At 39.0% G+C, this 25860-nt stretch overlaps 1 protein-coding gene and 1 non-coding gene across 4 annotated transcripts in view; both read right to left on the bottom strand.

Annotated features, from left to right (window-relative positions):
- The window catches only part of SAR1B (secretion associated Ras related GTPase 1B), a 31925-nt gene extending 6065 nt beyond the window's left edge, over positions 1-25860 (bottom strand). The window contains exons 1-7 of one of the 3 annotated variants that reach the window (XM_032628004.1): positions 25734-25854; positions 16018-16133; positions 15362-15437; positions 11361-11480; positions 3359-3424; positions 1787-1890; positions 374-505 (exon numbers count right to left, since the gene is read on the bottom strand). In XM_032628004.1, the coding sequence (XP_032483895.1) occupies positions 374-505; positions 1787-1890; positions 3359-3424; positions 11361-11480; positions 15362-15419 (480 nt within the window). In that variant the 5' untranslated portion in view covers positions 15420-15437; positions 16018-16133; positions 25734-25854. Of the gene's footprint in view, positions 1-373; positions 506-1786; positions 1891-3358; positions 3425-11360; positions 11481-15361; positions 15438-16017; positions 16134-25733 lie in introns of all 3 variants that reach the window. The other 2 variants (XM_032628003.1, XM_032628005.1) reach the window with 2 other exon arrangements.
- Positions 9453-9557, bottom strand: LOC116752470. The gene has a single exon (XR_004349536.1). It is a non-coding gene; the product is annotated as a U6 spliceosomal RNA (small nuclear RNA).

Genomic DNA, 25860 nt, shown 5'->3' with positions numbered 1-25860 from the left:
CCAAGAAAAGGTTTCATTTCATTCAGTGGTAGAAAGAAAATAAATGAGGACATTAAAAAACGACCCAAATGTATAAATGACAGTTTTTAAGGAAAAAAAATGAAAATGGGCTTATGAGGTAGGACAATAATAATTTAAAGACATCTGGTTATACACCTGAAACTAGTATAATGTTGTATGTCAACTATACCCCAATTAAAAAAAAAAAAAAGCCAGACTGTACCAATTAAACCGATAAGAATGATTACTGTTAGGGGTAGTGTGGGAACACACTATTTCAGAAGATTAAAAATAAATAAAATAAAAAGATATTTGTACTACTGAATGAAATATTCACACTTGTCAAAAAAATTCTTTTTTTTTTTTTTTTTACCTTTCCTGTTGTTTGACCATATAAACCAAACATCTCTCGCAACCTCTCTTCACTGATGGCTTCAGGTCTGTCAATCTTGTTTCCAAGAATCAGTATAGGCACGTTAGCAACAGTTTCATCTGTCATTAGTGACTGAAAAACAAAACAAAACAAAATGAACGACAAGATGTTGATATGAAACCATCTAAAGGTTCCTTGTGACAAGCTACCAAATGGGCATCAAGGACTCATTCTCTGTCATACCCGTCAGTTTGGCTAACTTTCTTTGGCAAACTCTCCCTACATTTTTTTTTTTTTTTTTTTTTTTTTTTTGCCGTGCACGGGCCTCTCACTGTTGTGGCCTCTCCCGTTGCGGAGCACAGGCTCCGGACGCGCAGGCCCAGCGGCCATGGCTCACGGGCCCAGCCGCTCCGCGGCATGTGGGATCTTCCCGGACCGGGGCACGAACCCGTGTCCCCTGTATCAGCAGGCAGACTCTCAACCACTGTGCCACCAGGGAAGCCCTCTCCCTACATTTTAAAGTGAGCTCAACAAACCCAAAGCTCAATTCTTCTGCCTCCCTAAGTCTCCTTCTGTAAATGCTCACTCTGTGAATAGACCCAACACTTTGAAGCATGCAGACCTGGTTTCATTTCTAGTTCTGCTGCTTTTGAGTTGTGAGATCTTACACAAATAAGGCTCATTGAAGTTCAAAGAGAATTTGCAATAGTACCATCTGCCTTATGGAGTTAATCTGAGAATTAAATGAGGTAATATGCACAGTGCTGGGCACAAAGTAGGAACTCAGGAATTCCCTGACCCTGTTCCAAGACCAGAGACTATCTGGACTTTTCCACATGAATAAGTACTTGTTTGCTTGCTCTAGGCAGAGGCATGGCCAGGTCAACCTTCCATCAAATCATGGACCTGCTTTCTCTGTGGACCCAGATCTAGCACTGACCTTGCCTACTGCTTCTGAGCCCCTTTATGAAGCATGTGACCTGGGAGACGGGAGAGGAGGTGGCTACACATGGCCCTGATCACTCCTGGGAGTGGTGACAAAGATAGCATGTTATGCCATTTCCAGGTTCTGGCTAACTCCTGAAGAAACCAGCATCCTAGGAGGACCAGGGGCTTCAGATCAAGCCACTACAGGAATGTAGCAGACATGAAATATACTACAAGGGCACACTCTGCACAGAGTGAGCCCAAGCCTTCAGGAAGGAAGTCTGCATTAGTACCTCCTCAATAGCTACAATTACTCCAAGCTACTCCCTCTACATTCTAAGTAGAATAATCTCAGAACTCCACAAATTGTCAGGAGTTACATCAGAGGCTGCAAAAAAGCCACACTCTGATACCTACACATCCAGCCTATTTCCTCAGGCTTACCAGAGTGATTCAACTATGTTTAGTTTTAATTATTTAACTTACATCAAGTTCTTCTTTTGATTCTAACAGCCTTTCATGGTCTGCACAATCCACCAGAAATACAATGCCATTGATAGCAGGCAGGTAGTTTTTCCACACTCTTCGAGCTAATAAAAACAATCAGGAGTTAGATTTTATTTGCTGGTCAAACCTAGCAGATAGTTTGAGGGAAGAGTCCAACAAGATATCAAGTGTAGTTATCCCTTAGCTGCTGCTACTTCATTATATACTCAAGTTAATCTTTCACCCAATATTGCCAAAATCTTTCCAGGTGACCAAAGAAGAAATAACAGGTTTTCCTTGATTGTGGGCAAGTCAAATACTTCACTCTGCCCCAATTTTCCTATGTTAGAAGAAGAATTAATACTTGCTACTAATGGACAAGGATGCACATTAAGTTCATTGGAGGGACCACTACTGTTTCTTATATGCAGTGTTCATTTTTTTGACATTCCTTGTTTACCAGTTTTTTGCCAGTGATAAATCTGGAGTCAGTGACAGAAGGAAATTAGTATCGGGTACAGACTTGTTAAGTTAAAATAATAAAGCAAACTGTTCTACTCATAACAGAACTTAAAGTTTATGAAACCATTAGGGTAATTTTTGCCATGACATTCTCTTTTAGAGGGGAAAACAGTTTTGGGGGTACCCTAGGGGAAGGTAACTTTATTTTCTGACTTCAGTTTTATAATATACCTTAAAATAATATAGAAATGAAGTCTCAAACTCCATTAGGTTCTAAATCTAATCATTATATTCCAGGAATTAGTTTATGTATATTTTAAACAATTGATATATGTCTCAAATGTGCTTTCACTAGCCACAGGCTTTGTAATATTCATTATTTATGAATTACCATGTGGTGGATACTGCTAAGTCCTTTTGGGGATATTAAAAAATAACTAGGATTTCAGTCCCATTAAGTTTAGTAGAGGAAATAAGACAGTCGTTCCACACTTGCAGATATGTATACAAACACACTAATTGCTACGTAAGTATAGTTGAGAGCACTCCCAGCTGGGAGTGGCTTCTCAGGGGAGGCAGCGGGACTTACACTGGGCCCTGAAGGTGGGTTACCTATGTGCAGATGGGGATGGCATAAGCACAGAGGTGGGAGAACACCAAGATGGTTTGGTTTGGTTGGAGTAAAGAGAATGGGAAAGGGTATAGTGGGAAGTAAAGACTCAAAAAGTAAAGTGCGATCAGATCATAGAGATCCTGAGTGCCAGGTCAGTGAGTCTGGCCTTTATTTTATAGGTAATGAGTTAGCCACTGAAGGTTTTTCATATAGAGCAATAACATATTCATAACATGATTACGACAGTAAGCGAAAGGTGGACTGGAGCAGGGTAAGAATGGAGGCTAAATTTTACTGATATGCTTTACCACCAAAAGCAATTCAGACTTAAATTGGAGTACCATGAAAATCATCCTTTGCATTTAAAGCGTTTATCTAGGGGTAATAACTCCTAAATTTTAAGTCTACCCTGGCTTTCTTTGAATAGAATGAGATTTCATGCACTGGAACGTAATGGTCACATTTTTATTAAATAAAACAAAGCAATAGAATCTCACCTTGAACATGTCCACCCAGATCAAAAGTTGTAAATGTCATGCCAGCAATGGTTAGTTCTTCTGACGCTAAATAATAATACAAAATATTTTAACAACATGAAAATTAGACATCCATTCCTGGTATATATTGCCACTTAAAGTTTGATTTACTTTAATTGCAAATAAGGTCAAATCAAAAAGCAATTCTCTGTTGTAACTACTATATTCCCTTTCATATTGCCAATATAATGCACGTAAATGGTAATATTCATTTCTAGTATTCACTACCCACCACAAATCCAACACTTACTTATTTTTCCTTCTCTATCCTGCTGAAATTGACAATTATTTACTGTGAATTCAAGTGACTGCTCCAACCTAATAATTTTTCCTGTAATTCATCTTAAACGAAAAAGGTGAAATAACAGTATTCTCTCATGGCTGTCATATTTCGCAGGTGACAGTCTTTAATGACAAACACAATTATAATAAAAAATTTGGCTATTATTTCTTCAAATATTTTTTCTACTCCCTTCCTTCCCCTTCTGGGACTTCAATGATAGGTTTGCTAGACTACTTAATATTGTCCCACAAGTCACTGAGGCTCCGTTGATTTTTTTTTTCAGTCATTTTTCTCTGTGTTTCTTTTAGTTTCTATTGCATTGACTTAAGTTCACTGGTCTCTCCTTCTGCAGTATTGGCACTAATTTGCTACTAATCCTTGGGACTTCCCTGGTGGTCCAGTGGTTAAGACTTGTGTTCCACTGCAGGGGTGCGGGTTCAACCCCTGGTCGGGGAACTAAGATTCCACATGCCGTGCAGTGTGGGACACCCTCCACCCCACAAAAAAAATTGCTATTAATCCTATCTAGTGAAAATTTCATTTCAGATATTTTATTTTTCTTTTCTATAAGTTCCATTTGGTTCTGTCTTATATTTTCCATTTCTCTCATTATGTTCATGTTCCCCTTAAATCCATTTTTTTTTTTTTTGCGGTACGCGGGCCTCTCACTGCCGTGGCCTCTCCCGCCGCGGAGCACAGGCTCCGGACGCGCAGGCTCAGGGGCCATGGCTCACGGGCCCAGCCGCTCCGTAGCATGTGGGATCTTCCTGGACCGGGGCACGAACCCGTGTTCCCTGCATCGGCAGGCGGACTCCCAACCACTGCGCCACCAGGGAAGCCCTCCCTTAAATCCTTAAGCATATTCATAACAGCTATTTCAATGTCCTTATTTGCTAATTCCATCATCTTTTTTACTTCTGCCAACATCTTTGTTACAATCTGTTTTTACTGATTAATTTTTCTCCTGGTTATGGATCATACTTTCCTGCTTCTTTGCATGTCTAATGATTTATTGAATGTTGGATTTTTTTTTAAATTAATTAATTAATTTATTTTTGGCTGCACTGGTTCCTCCCTGCTGTGCGCAGGCTTTCTCTAGTTGTGGCGAGCAGGGGCTACTCTTCCTTGCAGTGCGCGGGCTTCTCATTGCGGTGGCTTCTCTTGTCGTGGAGCACGGGCTCTAGGCACACGGGCTTCAGTAGTTGTGGCGCACTCACGGGCTTAGTTGCTCCGCGGCATGTGGAATCTTCCCGGACCAGGGATCGAACCCGTGTCTCTGGCATTGGCAGGCGGATTCTTAACCACTGTGCCACCAGGGAAGTCCCTGGATGTTAGATTTTGTTGTATCCTTTTCAAGAAGGTTGGACTTTGGGAATTCCCTGGTGGTCCAGTGGTTAGGACTCAGCGCTCTCACTGCAGGGACCCTGGTCAGGAACTAAGATCCTACGAGCCACGGGACACGGCCGAAAAAAAAAAAAAGAAAAGAAAGTTGGACTTTGTTCTGGCAGGCAGTTAAATTGCTTGCAGATCAGTTTTTTGGGTTGTTTTGTTTTTGTTTTTGTTTTTTTGCGGTACGTGGGCCTCTCACTGTTGTGGCCTCTCCCGCTGCGGAGCACAGGCTCCGGACGCACAGGCTCAGCGGCCATGGCTCACGGGCCTAGCTGCCCCGCGGCATGCGGGATCCTCCCAGACCGGGGCACGAACCCGTGTCCCCTGTATCGACAGGCGGACTCCCAACCACTGTGCCACCAGGGAAGCCCCGCAGATCAGTTTTTAAGTTTTGTTAGGGCAGACCTAAAGTAGCCTTTACTTTGGAGCTACTTTAGCCCCATTACTAAGATATGATCCTTTGGAGTATTCAACAAGGTCTCTCCTTTTTGGCTGGTGTGAACTTGGATTCCCGGCCCCATGTGAGCTCTGGGAATTATTTGGCTAACAACTCCACTATAACTGTTCTTCCAGAAATTATTCTTTGACTGGCCATGTGTATTTCACCCTATGTATGCACAGATTGGTAATCAGCCATGAAAATATCTGGAGTTCTGGGATTTACCTGGTGGTCCAGTGGTTAAGACTCCATGCTTCTACTGCAGGGGGCCCAGGTTCGATCCCTGGTCAGGGAACTAGATCCCGAATGCATGCCACAACTTAAGAGTTCGCATGCCACAACTAACACCCGGCGCAGCCTAAATAAATATATATATTTTTTTAATTTCTGGAGTTCCTTCTCTGCAGAGCTCCTTCCTCTGTGGTAATCTGCCCAGCAAATTCTAGTCACCTCAGCCTCCCCAAATTCTGGTCTCTGTCTCCTCAACTCAGTAAGACTACTGGGTTGTTTGGGTTTCCTCTCCCTACACCATGATCTGAAAATTACCTCCTGTGATAAAACTTGAATAGAGAATCATTTGTTTTTCTTCTCTCAGGAATCATAGCCCTGTGCTATGTTGTAGTAGATATTTTTGTCCAGTTTTCTAGTCATTTACAGTGGGATGGTAATTCCAGACTCTGTTATTCCCTCAAGGCCAAAAGCAGAAGACCCCCTACAATTACAATGAAAGGTTCAGTATAATTGTTAACTATTCAATATAACTATGAGACCCCAGAGTAGTTTATCTTGCTAAAAAAATTCTGTATGAAGACTGCCAACTGAATGAATAAGTAATACAATTTGTGTTCAAAGCATGATCCTTTCCATAAGGAAAAGATAATGCTTGGATGTGGTTGGCAAACTACCTCTATGGTTACAATCCCCAGTACGCTCCGTGCTTTCTAAAAGAAGTCCCAATTTGATTCAGATACAGAACACTGTTAACATCCCAGCAAGTTCCCTCTTGCCCCTTCCCAGTCTACACCTCCACTCCCAGAAGCAAGCACTGATCTGAATTCTATCACCACAGGTTTGTTTTGCCTGTTTTAGAATTTTATATAAATGGTATCATATAGTATATAAATTTTGTGACCAGCCTCTTCCATGCAATATAATATGCATCGTATGTATCAGCAGTTTATTCCTCTTTCTTGTTGAGTAGAATTCCATTGTTTATCCATTCTTTTTCTGAAGGACATCTAAGCTGTTTCCAGTTTGGGGCTACTACAGATAAATAAAACTGGCATAATAAACATTCTTGTATGAGAATTTTGGTGAACACATGTTTTTCATTTCTGCTAGATAAATACCTAGCAATAGAACTGCCAGATCATAGGGTAGATATATGTTACCTTTTTCACATATGCTTTTTCTTTTAAAATTTTTATTGGAGTACAGTTGATTTGCAATGTTGTGTTAGTTTCAGGTGTACAGCAAAGTGAATCAGTTATACACATATATATATATACCCATTCTTTTTCAGATTCTTTTTTTTAAGATTTTTAAAAGATTTATTTATTTATTTAAAAGATTTATTTATTATTTATTAATTTATTTTGGCTGCGCCAGGTCTTAGTTGCAGCACATGGGATCTTCGTTACCGCATGTGGGATCTTTAGTTGCAGCATGCAGGATCATTTGTTGCGGTATGCAGACTTCTCAGTTGTGGCATGTGGGATCTAGTTCCCTGACCAGGGATCGAACCTGGGCCCCCTGCACTGGGAACATGGAATCTTACCCACTGGACCACTAGGGAAGTTCCTATTTACTTATTTATTTTGGCTGGGCTGGGTCTTAGTTGAGGCACGTGTGATCTTCGTTGCCGTGTGCGGGATCTTTAGTTCCGGCATGCGTAATCTTTCATGGTGGCATTTGAACTCTTAGTTGCGGCATGCATATGGGATCTAGTTCCCTGAACAGGGATTGAACCCGGGCCTCCTGTGTTGGGAGCGAGGCATCTTAGCTACTGGACTACCAGGGAAGTCCCCAAATTCTTTTCCCATATAGGTTATTACAGGATATTGAGTAGAGTTCCCTGTTAGTTATCTATTTTTTTTAATTTCTTTTTAAAAAATTAATTTATTTTTGGCTGCATTGGGTCTTCATTGCTGCACGTGGGCTTTCTTTAGTTGCAGTGATTGGGGACTACTCTTCGTTGCGGTGCATGGGCTTCTCTTGTTGCGGAGCACAGGCTCTAGGCACGTGGGCTTCAGTAATTGTGGCATGCGGGCTTAGTAGTTGTGGCTCACGGGCTTAGTTGCTACGCAGCATGTGGGATCTTCCTGGACAAGAGCTCGAACCTGTGTCCCCTGCATTGGCAGACAGATTCTTTTTGTTTTTTTTTTAAATTTTATTTATTTTTTTATATAGCAGGTTCTTATTCGTTATCCATTTTATACACATCAGTGTATACATGTCAATCCCAATCTCCCAATTCATCACACCTCCCCGCCCCCCGGCCGCCACTTCCCCACCTTGGTATCCATACGTTTGTCCTCTACATCTGTGTCTTTATTTCTGCCCTGCAAACTGGTTCATCTGTAGCATTCTTCTAGGTTCCACATATATGCGTTAATGTACGATATTTGTTTTTCTCTTTCTGACTTACTTCACTCTGTATGACAGTCTCTAGATCCATCCATGCCTCTACAAATGACCCAATTTCATTCCTTTTTATGGCTAAGTAATATTCCATTGTATTTACGTACCACATCTTCTTTATCCATTCGTCTGTCGATGGGCATTTAGGTTGCTTCCATGACCTGGCTATAGTAAATAGTGCTGCAATGAACATTGGGGTGCATGTGTCTTTTGGAATTATGGTTTTCTCTGGGTATATGCCCAGTAGTGGGACTGCTGTGTCATATGCTAATTCTACTTTTAGTTTTTTAAGGAACCTCCATACTGTCCTCCATAGTGGCTGTACCAATTTACATTCCCACCAACAGTGCAAGAGGGTTCCCTTTTCTCCAGACCCTCTCCAGCTCTTATTGTTTGTAGATATTTGATGATGGCTATTCTGACCAGTGTGAGGTGATACCTCATCGTAGTTTTGACTTGCATTTCTCTAATAATTAGTAATGTTGAACATCTTTTCTTGGGCTTTTTGACCATCTGTCTGTCTTCTTTGGAGAAATGTCTATTTAGATCTTCTGCCCATTTTTTGATTGGGTTGTTTGTTTTTATGATATTGAGTGGCATGAGCTGTTTGTATATTCTGGAGATTAATCCCTTGTTGATCTCTTCATTTGCAAATACTTTCTCCCATTCTGTGGGTTGTCTTTTTGTTTTGTTTATGGTTTCCTTTGCTGTGCAAAAGCTTTTACACTTAATTAGGTCCCATTTGTTTATTTTTGTTTTTATTTTCATTACTCTAGGAGGTGAATCAAAAAAGATATTGTGGGACTTCCCTGGTGGTGCAGTGGTTAAGAATCTGCCTGCCAATGCAGGGGACATGGGTTTGAGCCCTGGTCTGGGAAGATTCCACATGCTGCGGAGCAACTAAGCCCGTGCACCACAACTACTGAGCCTGCGCTCTAGAGCCCGCAAGCCACAGCTACTGAGCCCGCAAGCCACAACTACTGAAGCCTGCACACCCTAGAGCCTGTGCTCCACAAGAGAAGCCACTGCAATGAGAAGCCCACGGACTGCAAATAAAGAGTAGCCCCCACTCACCACAACTAGAGAAAGCCTGCGCGTAGCAACAAAGACCCAACACAGCCAAAAATAAATAAATTAATTAATTAATAAAAAAAAAAGATATTGCTGAGATTTATGTCAGAGAGTGTTCTGCCTATGTTTTCCTCTAAGCGTTTTATGGTTATCCAGCCTTACATTTAGGTCTTTAACCCATTTTGAGTTTATTTTTGTATATGATGTTAGAGAGTATTTTTAATTTCATTCTTAAAAATATGGAATGCTTCACGAATTTGTGTCATTCTTGTGCAGGGGCCATGCTAATCTTCTCTGTATCATTCCAATTTTAGTATATGTGCTGCCGAAGTGAGTACACATATGTTTTTTGATTAATTTAAAAATATTAGTTGAAATGAATGTGAGCCACAGGAAGGTTGAGATAGCATCTGTTTTGTGCCACTGCTTTTACTCCTAGTACTTAGAACAATGTCTTCCATAGAGCAGGTGCTCAAAAAATATTTGTTGAATAAATTAAAAAGGGCAACATCATAAAATTTTTAAAATGACTTACACCTAATATAAGACCACTGTGTAATCTCTTCCATTTCTATTGCTTTTGCAGATAATTTTGTGTACTCAATTTCACCATGATCATTTTTCTTTAACAGTATTGTTCTTGTATCAGAATCTTATTTGTCAAGCCCCACTTTCCTCTCCTAATATAAAAAAAAAGTATCAATTTTACAAAATCTTCCTTTTCCAACTTCACTCACTAACAGCTTTAGACATAAAATGGTAATTTGTTTTGCTCTGTTTTCCTTCCTTGTTCTTTGTGTATTTACTGAACTAAATTAACTATCATATTATCTACTTTTTAGTCCAGTTCTCAATTTTATACTCATTACTAAGGCCAACACTCATTATTTCATAATTAATCTATGGATTAACTTGTCTTTAAACTCTCTGTGTACTTGATTCATCATCTTTTCAACAGTAAAAGTAAGTTCACAGGTATTTTAAGATTAGACTTCTGTTTCTAATAATTTTATCACTTTAACATTAACTTTACTTTCTCAAACAGTACCTATTACATAATCTTATATACAGGATGATACGTATTAAGTGATTTATAGAACCATTATAGTCTTTCAGGTAGTCTTTCTAAAAGGAAGCACAGTAAGTTATTTTTTAATTATTTTAAAACTTTCTAGGGGGGCTTCCCTGGTGGCACAGTGGTTAAGAATCTGCCTGCCAATGCAGGGGACACGGGTTCGAGCCCTGGTCTGGGAGGATCCCACATGCCACGGAGCAACTAGGCCCATGAACCACAACTACTGAGCTTGCGTGTCTGGAGCCTGTGCTCCAACAAGAGAGGCCGCGATAGTGAGAGGCCCGCGCACCGCGATGAACAGTGGCCCCTGCTCTCTGCAACTAGAGAAAGCCCTCGCACAGAAACAAAGACCCAGCACAGCCATAAATGAATAAATAAATAATTTAAAAAAAAAAAAAAAAAAAAACTTTCTAGGGAATTCCCTGGCTGTCCAGTGGTTACAACTCGGTGCTTTCACTGCTGTGGGCCCAGGTTCAGTCCCTGGTTGGGGAACTAAGACCCTGCAAGCCGTGGGGTGCGGCCAAAAAGAACACCAAAAACCAAAAACCTTTCTATAAGTGTATCAACACATGCCCTGTTTTTTGGAATAATTCTATGGTCTTTATATTAGAAATAGTTCAGGTTGTTAGGACTGGAAAAATAACTGGTTAACAAGTTGAGAGCTACCAGCAAAGTATAAGACTATAATCTGTCCATTGAATAATGATTAAAATAGTACAGTTCTAAAATTTGAAAGAAATTTAGGTTATGTAACAAGCTAATGGTGACTATTTATAACCTAAGCAATATGTTGTTGAATAGTATCATAATCCCTGAGGCAATAACTTTTTAATTCCTCTAGCTGGACAATGGTATACTAACTGATAAGAAGATATGAGTATTATTTCAAGATCTAAATATACTCCCTAGAGTTGGGTCACTTACTATTTACTATACTATTTTAAGAACAGGTGAAATGACCTGATCAAAATTTATCCACCAAAAAAACAAACAAAACCTTTTGGTTAGGGCCTATGAATTGGTATCACTTGATCAAGTAATATATTGTATGGGAGAATATACTTACTGGGATGTAACGTTGGGACATGTTGTCCAAGTCTATCATCTTTTAGCATGTGTAGCAGTGTTGTTTTTCCCGCATTATCCAATCCAAGAAATACCAATTTACCAGTTTTCTTATATAATCCTGCAGAATAAGAGCTATGATTAGTCAAAGTGATATCTGACAGACTACACAAATAAAATGACTTTAAATAAAAGTGTAATATAATATTCACAATTTAGTTAGATACTTTTCCTAATTACCCCAGATTTCTGATAAACACTTATTAACCCTTTGAACTTTTAATATTTTATAAACTGGCCTGAAAAAGCTTGGATATCTAACCTATTTTTAGTTTTGAAGAGCTATTTTAAATTTATTATGATTTGGGAAGTCAAATCATTATAAAACTAAACTTTGCCCCGATCAATAAATGTGTGTGACCTAAACTTATCTTGCAATGCCAAAATGCCAATTCCCTTGACAATTTATCTTAAATCCTCTTTTATTTTAGTTTATCCCTTGATAAATATCTGTGTCCTCTACTAGAGAAACACTCATAAAATACATGACATCATGTATTTATGAAGCTAGACCGCAAGAAAAATTAAAGAGTATTTTTCCACAGATAAAAATAAATTAACTATTTTTGACAATAAAAATTACAGTTTTTTTTCAGTAAAAACGTTTAGTTCACTGTCAAATTTCCCTGAGAATACGGTTAAACTATTCACATGATTGCATAACACTAAGCAACAACAAAAATATCCAAGCACATAATTTTAAATATATCAGTCAAGCATTGATAAAGGGATAAACAGATAAAGACAGCATTGACCAATTTACAGTAGACTGGCATTTACTGCAAAGTTCCATATTGAGCTATACATATATGTGTGTGTGTGTGTGTGTGTGTGTGTGTATTTTAAAGACTTTTCTTAGAGCACTTTTAGGTTTACAACAAAACTGAAAGGAATGTACAGAGATTTCACATATACCTCTGTCCCCACACATACATATCCTCCCCCAAGAGGACAAAAGTTTAATGACACATATTCAACAGTATACAGAGTATTTTCACCGCCCTAAAAAGTCCTCTGTGCTCTGCCTATACATCCCATCCCACCCAAGGCCCAGCAACCACTGATCTTTTTATTGTCTCCATATTTTTGCCTCTTCTAGAATGTCATAGCATGTCATGTAGTTGGAATCACTCAGTATGTAGCCTTTTCAGATTGGCTTCTTTCACTCAGTAATATGCATTTTAGTTTCCTCCATGTATTTTCATGGCTTGATAGTCCGTTTCTTTTTAGTGCTGAATAATATTCCATTGTCTGGCTATACCATAGTTTATCCATTCACCCACTAGAGGACACCTTGGTTGCTTCCAAGTTTTGGCAGTTATGACGAAAGCTGCCTCAAACACCTGTGTGCAGGTTTTCGGGTGGACGTAGGTTTACAGGTGGATGTAAGTTTTCAACTCCTTTGGGTAAATACCAAGGAGCACAATTGCTGGATTGAATGGTAAGAGTATGTCTAGTTTTATAAGAAACCAACAAACTGTCTTCCGAAGTGGCTGTACCATTTTTTCATTCCCACCAGCAATGAATGAGAGTTTCTGTTGTTTCACATCCTCACTAGTATTTGGTGTTGTCAGAATCTGGATTTGGGGCATTCTAATAGGTGTGTAGTGGTATTGAAATTTATTTTTCATGTCTTTAATTGTCTAATACCCATGGAATTCCATGAGGACAGGGAATGCAGCAGCAGCTCAAAAAACAATAAATGAAATTTTTAAGACATTAGGCAATTACAGATTCAGGCCATCCATTTTCTAATAAGTTCGTGCCAAAATAACATCTAGTTCTTTACCCACATTTAAGTTTAAGAAGTAAATTATTTAAGTCCTAATCTTTTGATCACATACTGACCAACAATTCCAATCCTAAAGAGAAGATTGTTTTCCATATTTACTTGAGCTGGGATACTACATCTCTCCTTTAATTATAAATCTGACTAATAATCTCCTTAAATAAACATTTCTATTTCTTAAAAGATTTCTATACAGACTGTTTCTAACCAACACACTCAATCTTACCACCCTTTTTTTTTTTAATATTTTATTTATTTTTGGCTGCGTTGGGTCTTTGTTGCTGTGCACGGGCTTTCTCTAGTTGTGGCGAGCGGGAGCTACTCTTCGTTGTGGTGCGCGGGTTTCTCATTGCGGTGGCTTCTCGTGTTGCGGAGCATGGGCTCTAGAGCGCAGGCTCAGTAGTTGTGGCACGTGGGCTCAGTAGTTGTGGCGCACGGGTTTAGTTGCTCCACGGCACATGAGATCCTCCCAGACCAGGGATCAAACCCGTGTCCCCTGTATTGGCAGGAAGATTCCTATCCACTGTGCCACCAGGGAAGTCCCTACCACCCTAACTTTTAAATAGTAAAAGTGTACAGGATAATATACTAAAAGGGAACAACTACAGCATTTAATCTTTAAACTGAGTTGGACTAAATTCTTATTTTGTGGTAGGCACTGTTAAGCACCTGCAAACATTTCACTTAATCCTCAACTCTGTGAAGTAGCATTATTATCCTCTTTTTTACAGAGGGGAAATGAAGGCTCAGAGTTAACTTGCTCAAATGCCGAAGTCAGATCTGAGATTTGAACCTATGTTTGATCCCAAAGCTTTGGTTCATTTTCATTTCTCTATACTGCTTCCTAAAGTTAGCACTATTAACCTTCTTGTTCCTGATTGTGATGCAATCTATTTTGCCTTTTCAACATAATTCAGCATAGATTCATTGTTCTATAAACTGAGATATAGATTCCAACATGTTATAACCCAAAGCCCCAGCAAAATAAAGTTTAAAAGCCTCTATTTCTGACCCAGTTCTTGCAAATATGTGACAAAATATTTCAGTCTGATAAAAAGATTTAAGAATTCTCTTGGAGGTAGTATAGAGAGATCTGACATTTGACCTGTAGTAGAGCAACAGTATAAAATAATGTGAGGAATTATATTTTTAAAAAGAAAAAAAACCACTCTGGGTTTTTAAAAATTTGCAACTAAGGTTCAACTAAGAAATAAAAATACAGTGACAAAATTTGATCTTACATTTTTATCCTTTCAATATATAGTAGTCAAACAAAATTTATATTTCCCAATCAAAATTTATTTCCTCAGTCAAGATTATGTTTGTGGAGAAAGAAATATTTATATAGGAGATATCATTCCATAAGTATGGTTGTGGCCAGTTTAGAACTATGTTGACCACTCTGTAATTACATGAAATGCTTCTCTTTCTGCCAGTTTACAAGATGATGGTTATAAGGAGACTAAACTTAGGACAAAATTTGAAAATAGGAGACTAGAAATATTTTCATTAATTATTGCAATAATAAAATTGTGCATATCCTAACATAAAAGTTAATCAAAAGCCTGGTTCAGGGGGAAAAAAAAAGCCTGTTTCACCGAAAAATGTGACAAGTCAAGGGTGTCAATAAAAGAATGGGAAGCAAAGAGTTTTCCTATCTTTAAAATCTATAAAGAGAGGAAAATCACTAGTCAGAATTGCTGGGTAAACAAGACTCATTTAGTAGGTTATAAAATGCCATTTATAATATATGAGGTACTTTATGGAACATGCATTTTTATAATAATAATAAAAAAAGAAACAATGCATTGGATTCCGGTGAGGATTACATGAGGTAAAGCATGTAAAGCTCTTGTGCAAACTGGCTAATAAATGGTAGCTATTCCTGTTAATAATATGCTTATCAACAACCTTAAAAGATAGGAATTATTATTATTTTACAGATAAGGAAATTAAGGCTAAAGTGGAGAAAAGAGTTTGTCTAAGATTACTTTGCAACAGGTATAATGAGTAATTGAACATGTTTGTATGATTCCAGAGCCCACATTTGTAACTACTGGGTTACATACAAAGAGGCTCTGTACAAATAAAAGACACTTTTATATAAGTAGGATTAAATGGGATAACAAAAGAGAACAAAGGGCCAACATTACCTAAAAACTGTAGCACACTGCTGAAACCACTGTAAATCCAGTCAAATATGAAGGACATAGCCAAATCTTATAGGGTCTGGAAAAAAAAGTGTTTTGAATTTAGTAGTCAACATTAAACACCAACAACATTAAACATCAACTGTGAGTAAATAATCCTACAACCTTACTACAAAGAATTAAACACTCTTTTCCATGCCAGTCTAACCTGATCTACACTGATGAATAAAAAACAAAATGTCATTAAAATACCAAGTAGAGACCATTCTTTGCCCCTCAAAGTAGCAAACATGAAAAAATTATAACAGTCAAGACTAGAAAAAATGTGGTAAAAGAAGCATTATTAGTGGCAGTATAAATTGGTACAAATCTTTTTCAAAACCAATTTGACAATAATGTATCTGTTGATACCATTTGACCCAAGAATTCTACTTTTAGAAATTGTCCTAAATATGGAAAAGCTTATGTATAAAGATGTTCATCAAAGTGTTCCATAAGAAAATTTTTAGAAATAATCTATGTTCAATAGTAAATTAAATATAGTATCTATGGCATATGAAATATTTACCAAAACCTTGGAGTGGGGGACGGGAGAGAAGGGAGAAAAGAGGAGAAGAAAGGAAATTGATCATGAAGTAAATTTCCGAGTCTGATTTTACCTATGTGGAGTAAAAACCCTTTTTCTTTTTCTTTTGTTCTTTTGTAGCAGTTGGTACCAGACAGTAAATTTCTGGGTTTGTTATCTTTCTGCATTTTTCAAATTTTAATCATGTTACTAAATGTAAAAAAAAAAAAAAAAAAAGATTAAATCACAGTAGAAAATACAGAGCATAGTTCAATTCAGCATTTACTTGACATGTACTTGATAAACTAATATAGCTAATATGGAAAATAAGAGAAAAAAAGCCTCTTTAGAAAAAAAATCACTTATACAAAAATATGCTTTCAGATCAACAAAGTTCATTTTCTAGAGCTGAACAAAAAAACCCAGGCCCCAAACTTGGGCCAAGTCCAAAAAGTTTGAAGGGTTGTGCTATCTTTGATATTCTTCAGACTAAGTATGACACACAACACTGCTTTCTATAACTGCCTCTCCCTCCAGTGGGCTGCCAAGCTGGACACAGATGGGGCCACCAAACTCAATATTCCTAGAGGGTAAGATGTTGAGAGCACATCACCTTGAGAGTCAGAAACAGAGAAAAGAGACAGCCTACCTCCAGTCTGTACAAGGCCTAGCAGTGTTTACTAGGAAATCCCCTGGATCCTGGCAATAGATTCTCCCCTCTTCTATTAACTTCTTACTTGAATTAGCGTAAGCAGAATTTTGTTCTTGCAATCAGTTGATTCCTGATTAAGACAGAGTGACTGGCAAACTATGAATAGTTTCATTTGTCAGTGTCACAAGAATGAGAACTACAACAGCAACATAAATATATAAGAATCTATTATCTTAGAAGTTCTCATTTTACTCAAGTTGAAAATTACACCTCCTTCTACTATTATCATTTTAGGTCATATAGAAATTGAAACTTAAAGTCAGAGAAAATATATACAGGTGGCTTGTCTTTTCTGAAGATTCTGAGGTATATGCTTTTCAAAGGGAATCATAATAATTTTCACTGTAGAGAATCAAATAAAGCAGTGGTGTGTTGAGATATTTAATTTAATTTAATATATATTTACCTAGTTCATATTACATCCAAAGTCTGGAGCTAGACATCATGGGGAATACAAATATTGATGACAAACATGGCTCTTTCTCTCAAAAAGATTATACAGTGATAAATTAGCTACACAAATGCAATTAAACTGAAAAATGTTAAAACTGAATAGGATATTATCTAAAATGGTAACAACTCACCCTATAGAGTTTCAAGACTCATTCAAACACAAGGGGAAAAAAATGCCCATACTCTAAGTCCTAAGCTACCAGGGGAGTAATGATCATAAGAGCATAAAAACAAAATAATAAAAATAAATAACAGAGATATGAGGTATTTATGTGCATACCAACAGAAAGAGGTTATGGTTTGCTCACAAATGCACTTTATATTTTGTATGAAAAAAGAGAAAACCAGTCCTGCTTGTCTCTACATCCGAAGTCCTATTTCCATAGTTCTATGGTGACACCAGGGTACAGCTAAGGAAAGGTTTCTTAGATGGTGCTTAGCCTGAATGGGTACAGCAAAAAGTCGGGAATTGTTAGATAATATGACTGGGGTTAGGGGACCGCAAACTGAGAGTAAAAAATCAACTGGTGCTAATTAGTGATGCAGAAGCCAGATTGATAAACAAATCTGAGACTAAATTTAGACATTAGGTCTTCATGCCTGCTGTTTTTAATATATGAACATAAGAAACGATGCTGAATTCGCCTTTCAACTTAATAAAACAAAGCAAAACAAACAAACAAAAAATATCAGCTACCATTTATTGAACGAGCATTATGGTCTAGAGGTTAAGAGCAGGAGCTCTGGTGCTAGGACTTTACTATCTACTTTAGGTAAGTTACTTCACTTTCCTCATCTGTAAAATGGGGATAACAATATTACCTGAGGTGGTTATTGTGAAAATTGATTACTACACGCAAAGCATTTAGTATTTTGCATGGAGGAAGCATTTAATTTTAGCTGCTGTTATTATTATTTCTTCTACTACATGGCCCACAGTACTAGACACTTTACAGATATCACCACTAAATACCCCAACAACCTTTCAGAGTACATATATTATTGTTCGCATTTTACAGAAGAAGCTGAAGTTACAGTAAGTAAAACTCAACTATTAATGATAGGCACAACTAAGTTTGATAGGCACAACTGAGTTTCAAACATGAGTTGAACTTCCACGTCCATCCCCTTTCCCTTACATTGCATTGCCTCTCTAAAGCTTTATAACAATAGTTTCAAAGGTTTAAATTTATTTAAGTCATTACATACCCATTTTTTAATAACTCCAGCTCATGACTCTGACATGTAATTCCTTCCTCTCCCTCACATCCAACACCCAGTCATTCCTTAGTTCTAACAATTTCTGCACTGAAGTCTCAAGCTTTCTTTGATGCTCACAGGAGCCACCTAGTCAAAAGCCTTATTGTCACTTTCCAAAACTACCATCTTAACATCAAAATGTGTTTCTACCCATCTGTACATGCTCTCCAGAGTAGCTTCCCCAAAATATCATCTTGGACTTGTTGCATAGTCAGGGTGACTATAACTCCCAGTTTGCTGGGGATAGTCTCAGCAAAGTTATTTCAGTGTAATTATTAACAGTGCTTCCTCTCACTCTCAAAAGGGTCCTGATTTAGGTTAAATTATATGGCCACGCTATGCTTGTGGATGGAGAGTCACTGGAGGTTTGTGAGCTGAGAAATGATACAATCAAACTCCTAGGCCCGTATTCCACATTCCACTCTTAGCTACCTTTCTAAGTTTAATACATATTACTTCCCTACTTGTAGCTTTCCCCAGACCAAAGTAAACTGCTTGCCATTCACCACTGGCGACCTGGACTTTACTACCTTAAAACCTCTGCTCATTATCCTTCCCAGCATCAGAATGTTCTCCCACTATCTCTGCTAAAGTCTCCTTGCCTCCAGCACCAGCCAAATGCTATGAAAGAAATTAATTCTCACTTGAGGGACAGATATAGATGGAAGAACCAAAAGAACCCAGGAAGGGTAAAAGAACTAGAAGAGAGAGGCAAGGAAAGAAGTTAGCCACATTAAATGCAGAGATGTCACAGCTAGCTTTGGTGACAAGGAGACAACAGTTGGCAGCATGAGTAGCCTGCAGTGGAGTGGTAGTACAGGAGAGCCTATGGCCGGTACTTAAAGCACAGCAGAGCTGTGTGACCTTGAACAAGTTAAAATCTCTCAGGGTGTTTTAAGAGCAAATGAGATACAATGTACAAAGTAAGTATCAATATTTAAAACCTGGCTTCTGTCATTATTGAGAAGAGAATGGGACAGGAGGTTAACAGGTGGAGGCAGTGAGGAAATTCTTCTTTCATTCTTTTTCTTTTTTATTTTTTTTTTTGCGGTACGCAGGCCTCTCACTGTTGTGGCCTCTCCCGTTGCGGAGCACAGGCTCCGGACACGCAGGCTCAGCGGCCATGGCTCACGGGTCCAGCCGTTCTGCGGCATGTGGGATCTTCCCGGACCGGGGCACGAACCCGTGTCCCCTGCATCGGCAGGCAGACTCTCAACCACTGCGCCACCAGGGAAGTCCTAGGAAATTCTTCTTTCAAAAAGTTTGAAATGGGATGAGGGAAATGAGGTTTTCTTCTTAAGGAAGGGTGAGGCTTGAGAATGTTGATAAATTGAAAGGAAGGAGCTAGTGACAAGGAAGAGGTTAAAGATGAGAAAGAGAAGGAATTAACCAAAAGGGTCAAAGTCTCAAGAGGAGCCTGGGCAGAGAGCACACTCCTTCTCTAAGATGAGAAGGAAGGAAGGCCAGGAAAGATGAAGAAGGGGTGTAACTACTGAGCCTGCGCGCCTGGATCCCGTGCTCTGCAACAAGAGAAGCCACCACGATGAGAAGCCTGCACACCGCAACAAAGAGTAGCCCCCGCTCGCCGCAACTAGAGAAAGCCTGCACAGCAACGAAGACCCAACACAGCCAAAATTAAATTAAATTAAAAAAAAAAAAAAGAAAAGCTACTGTGGGGAAAAGATCGAATTAAAAGATTGCTAAAAAGAGCCAGGGACTTCCCTGGTGGCGCAGTGGTTAAGAATCCGCCTGCCAATGCAGGAGACGCGGGTTCGAGCGCTGGTCTGGGAAGATCCCACATGCCGCGGAGCAACTAAGCCCGTGCGCCACAGCTACTGAGCCTGCGCTCTAGAGCCCATGAGCCACAACTACTGAGCCCACATGCCACAACTACTGAAGCCCGCATGCCTAGAACCCGTGTTCCGCAACAAGAGAAGGCACCGCAATGAGAAGACTGCGCACCACAACGAAGAGTAGCCCCCGCTCACCACAACTAGAGAAAGCCCTCACACAGCAACAAAGACCCAACGCAGCCAAAAATAAATAAATAAATAAATAAATAAATAAATAAAAAGAGCCAGTTGCTAGGGTTGAAAAACATTCACAGCAGTACCAATCTGTACTGATTTCTATCCCTCACCCCCCCACCCCAAGCAATGCTCAGCCTTAGAGAACAAGGAGCGAATGGGGTTTAGGGACTTCCAGAACAGCAAATGAAAAAAAGATAGGGGAGCAGGAATTTGACAGTACTAGCAACAGAGACTGAAGTAATCTGATCAGAAGTTCAGTCTGAGTGGATAAGGTATAAACACAGATAGCGCATGGAATGGGGTGAGGATCAAAGGCAGGCTCCTCACAGAATAGAAATGGAAGAATAGGGGAAGAGTCTTTAGCTAAATAGCAGGTGTAGATGTAGTAAAAGGGTGCGAGAAGTGAAAGGTGGGTCAGAATTGTGTCTGCACAGTGGAGGAAAATGTGGGGTTCAGAATTCAAGAAAGGATTGGGTCTGGGTGGTGGCCAGCTCCAAGGCCTGGCTCTGGCATGGGCAGCTGAAGAGAATTAGGGGTGAAGGATTCGGGAAGCTGGGCTATTCCACACTGACAGGCAGTGGAATCATCTAGAAGATTGGAGGGTAGTGTTTTAGAAAGCAAGACTGTGAATCAAGTGGCAAAATCCTTACTGAAGATGACTGTTGGTAGGTGAGAGTCACGAGGACTCAGGGAGGGTAGAGTGGGTAAGCCATGCAGGTAAATGGATTTTTTTGCATAAGGATGGTACCAATTTGCTTTTGTATAATTTGTCCCAAGATAACTAATTTAATAACATATATGGAGAAACTCTTCTTTAGAAATTAATGAGATATTTACATTTCTATAAAGTCACGGTTTCTGAGATCCTTAAACAGAAACTCCTTAAGCTAGGAGTCATCAGTCATTTTAAAGTAGAGGGAGTGATGTAAGTCAGAAAGAGAAAAACAAATACTGTACGTTAACACATATACATGGAATCTAAAAAAATTTTTTTAAAAAGTTCTGATGAACCTAGGGGCAGGACAGGGATAAAGACGCCAACATAGAGAATGGACTTGAGGACGGTGCGGGGGGCAGGATAAGCTGGGACAAAGTGAGAGAGTGGTATGGACATAGATACACTACCAAATGTAAAACCCATAGTTAGTGGGAAGCAGCTGCATAGCACAGGGAGATCAGCTTGGTGCTTTGTGTCCACCTAGAGGGGTGGGATAGTGAGGGTGGGAGGGAGATGCAAGAGGAAGGAGATATGGGGATATATGTATATGTATAGCTGATTCACTTTGTTATACAGCAGAGACTAACACACCATTGCAAAGCAATTATACTCCAATAAAGATGTTAAAAACAATAAAGTAGAGGTAAAAATGCCAACTAAGAATAAAAGTTACTTAGCCACAAACAGATACCTGAGCCCTGAGAACAGGTTACACAACACCATGAACACACTATTAAGACATGTGAAAAGCAAAGGTCAAGAACAAGGAAACATATACACGTCAGCAGATTTATTTATTGCATGAACACCAAACAGGAAAAGTTGCTAAGCAGATTAGAAAAGTGATCTACTCAAGTAACATGAAAATCAGTGCAAAGGGTGTAATGGAACAGAAATTCTCAGATTACAAATAACTTCTGAAAGCCTTGCCCCATTAAACTCATAAGGACAACTCCATTTTTATGAAATGTCCAGAATAGGCAAGTCTTTAGAGTAAATAGATTAGTGGTTGTCAGATTGGGGGGAAGGTGAAATGGGGAGTGGCTGCTAATAAGTACTGGGTTTCTTTTGGGGGTAATGAAAATGTTCTGGAGTTATTGGTTATGGTTGCACAACATGATGAACTAAAAAAACACTGAATTGTACATTTATAAAGGTAAGAAGTGTATGTACAAGTACCCTTTATGGTATGTATTCTCTCTCAATAAAGTTATTATTAAAAAATAAAGAAAATTATATGTTAAAAATTTACATGGGCTTTTAATATTTATAACTAATATAAGTAATTTAGCAAAGTCATTTAGGTATGAACTTTTTTTTTTTTTTTTTTTTTTGCGGTACACGGGCCTCTCACTGCTGTGGCCTCTCCCGTTGCGGAGCACAGGCTCCGGATGCGCAGGCTCAGCAGCCATGGCTCACAGGCCCAGCCGCTCAGCGGCATGTGGGATCCCCCCGGACCGGGGCACGAACCCGTGTCTCCTGCATTGGCAGGCGGACTCTCAACCACTGCACCACCAGGGAAGCCCTAGTTATGAACTTTTAAAAAATATACATAAGGGAAAAAAAATACACATGAGATGACAAGATATAAATACTCCAAAAAGTAGTGCTGGTAGAAAATAAAAAATATTCTAAGGAGGTAAATCCTATTCAGAATAGAATTCTAGAATCAATACATTAATAACTTTGGGAAGCAAAGCATGGTAGAGCTGTGATAAAATGGATGGAGTGCCTGTCCTAGAATTTAAAAAATCTAAACTGAATATGCATCTTTTTTTTTTTTTTTGGCTGCACCATGCAGCAAGGGGAACTTCCCCCACCAGGAATGGAACCTGTGACCCCTGCAGTGGAAGCTCGGAGTCTTAATCCCTGGACCACCAGGTAAGTCCTGAATGTGCATCTTTCGAAATACCATAATTTCATTCTGGGAAACCCAATCTTTCTGAGTGCCAGTTTGCTTCTCCATATAAGGGAAATACCACCTGCCTCACAGAATGTTAAGAATGATTAACTATGATAATGTACATGAAAACACTTTGAATACTACCCCATATAAGTGGTATTAATTCTTTCAAACTAAGTTAATTAAAATTCAAATCACAAAACTTTAAATGCCAATTTTCAAGTTAACTTCAATATTAACAACTATTAATATGAAAAAGTTTTTTTTCATAATGTTCTGATTTTACTTTAAATATTAATAGCACCACCACTGTCACCAGAAAAGGCATTAGAAGAGTTTCCTTCAAATCCAGGTAAGGAAATTTCACTAGGAGAGATTAATCGCAATTTTCTACACAATTTTGTCAAGCTTATGATTAAAATATGTACAAATTCCATAAGATTAGTATACTATCTGTAAACTAATTTAGGAACTATACATACCTCTCTCTCAGATTCAAACAGTACTAGAAATACAAAGGCCAAACTCTGCTTGACCATGTTTTGTAGAATTTCAGCAAGGCCCTATGCCTTTCAGTCGTCCCTCGGTGTCCTAGAGGATTGGTTCCAGGCCCCTACACCCCATCCTCAAGTCCCTTATATAAAATGTCATAGTATTTACATATAATCCACGCACATCCTCTAGTATACTTTAAATGATCTCTCAATTACTTATAATATCTAATACAATGTAAATAATAAGCAAATAGTTGTAAATACAATGTAAATGCCATGTAAATAGTCGCCAGCACTTGGCCAATTCAAGGTTTGCTTTCTCAAACTTTCTGGAATTTTTTCCCCCAAATATTTTCCACCCATGGTTGAATCCTTAGAGTGGAACCCGTGGATACGGAGGGCCAACTCTGCTAAAAGTATGGACAGTGACAATGTTGAATGTTTTAAGACAATGTTACTTTATAAATACTCACCCCTAAAATTGTTAAATTTTCTTTTTACAGCCTTTATTGAAACGGTGATGCAAATAAAAAAACTCTAGAAAACATTTTAGGATTGAATGTATAGCAATTATAATAATGGAACTAAAAACTAAACCTTTTAGTTCGTGTAATGAACAAAAAGTACATAATCAATTTTCCTTTAAGGGAAAGTGATGCTCGATTGAAATAAGGTTAAATCTATGTCAAATATAAATAGGATTTTTTAAGAGGAAAGGAAAAACAACTCTGTATTAAAAAAGTTGCGCACCTAAGTACTGAACTTGGCTACAATGAATTAAGAAAAAAAAACTGACATAAGCAATGACAAATTTAATCATTAAGATACTTTTGACTCAAATTGTTCTAAAAGCTATATACAAGGAAGAGAAACTTTTCAATACCATGATTTGAAAATTATTTGCTTAGTAATGTTTTGCAGAAAAATAATTTAAATGAGTTTCAGCCAAGTGTACTTAAAGAAGAGGGTGGAGAAATAATGAATCATTACTACAGAATTCTGATTTATAAGCTTCAAATGACGTGGCAGTGATTTTCATTTCTGATAGCCTACTCTTCGGTCTCAATTCTTGCTTGAAGTGCAAGGCAAAGGAAGGTTAAAATGTACCCTATTCAAACTGCTAATCTGCATAATTAATGACAATGCTTCTTTAATATTTCTAAAATGAAGGCAATACCTTCCTCTTCTGCAAACTCAGAAAACACCAATGAACTATCCTACAGTCTTTAAAGTTCAAAATATTTTGGTGACGAACGCAAGCCCACTAAAACAACGTTTGATATACACATTGCTTTGAAATATCAGCACCACTAATTATTGATAAAATGTAAACCTTCCTGTATTCCTCATGTGTAAAATAGAGATGATACTATTACTTCCTCATTGGATTGCTGTGTGCATAGCTAGCGCCTTACACATAGTAGAAAACAAATGTTCCTGTCCTTTCATTTGCTTCATTTAGACTTACTCTAATTCGTATTCTAACACTTAACACTGAACACAGGACATTCTTCAGCGTGAGACACAGTGGTAGTATAGATCTTGATATAGCAATAAAAACGTGCAACTAATATTAGGTTTAGTTTTTCAAATTAAAAGGATTTCTTCATCTCATTTTGCCCCATGTACCTAACACCTTAAATTCCTGACGCGTTTGGTTTTTTTGGTCAACAATGTTAGAGTTTTCGCTGTTGTCAAAATCAATTTCTATCTTGTTAGAAACTCGTGAAATAATCCCTAAATCATTGCAGTTTTCCCCCAACAGTTTATCTTTTTCCCAGTCAGCTGGGACTTGGGCTATGGGAAGACGTTACCCACTAGTGGGAAAGGAAGTTCGATTTGTTCCCGCACTAAGTGGGAGAGCTGAGAACAACAAGCCGCGTCACAGCCTCTTGAGCTGTCAGTGATCCCGCCGCCTTCACCTTACTCGGTGAGGAAACTGAGGCCGAGGGGAAGGAAGGGCTTGCCTGCAGTTCAGAGTCATCTCGTTCATTCCTGAAGTAACACACCGTTTGACAGCAGCGGTGTCCTATCCGGATGACCGTCAGAGAGGCCCCGCGAAGCACGAAAGGAGCCCGTCCTCTTTCCCGCCGCCAGATTCCAGGGCAGAAAACAGGAGCCCCTTCCTCGCCCGGCTACAGGCAGGGGCATTGGGTGGGCCCAGGCACGAAAGGCGCTCCTCCCCCGGGGTCCACAGCTGCCGCCCGCCGGTTCTCCGGGGAGGAGAGGCCGCCACTTACCTGCGATTGGAGAGAACACAATTCCTTGCTTGGCGTCGACCCTACTCACTCCGACACCGAACTGCAAAGCGCGATGGCTGCCGCGGCCCTAGTCTGCGCTAGCTCCTTCCGGGCCGGTGCGTGCTTC

This window comes from Phocoena sinus, chromosome 3, assembly GCF_008692025.1.
Source record: "Phocoena sinus isolate mPhoSin1 chromosome 3, mPhoSin1.pri, whole genome shotgun sequence".
Lineage (NCBI taxonomy): Eukaryota > Metazoa > Chordata > Mammalia > Artiodactyla > Phocoenidae > Phocoena > Phocoena sinus.
Note: the sequence above shows the minus strand (reverse complement) of the source record. Positions and strands in the feature narration are given on the sequence as shown.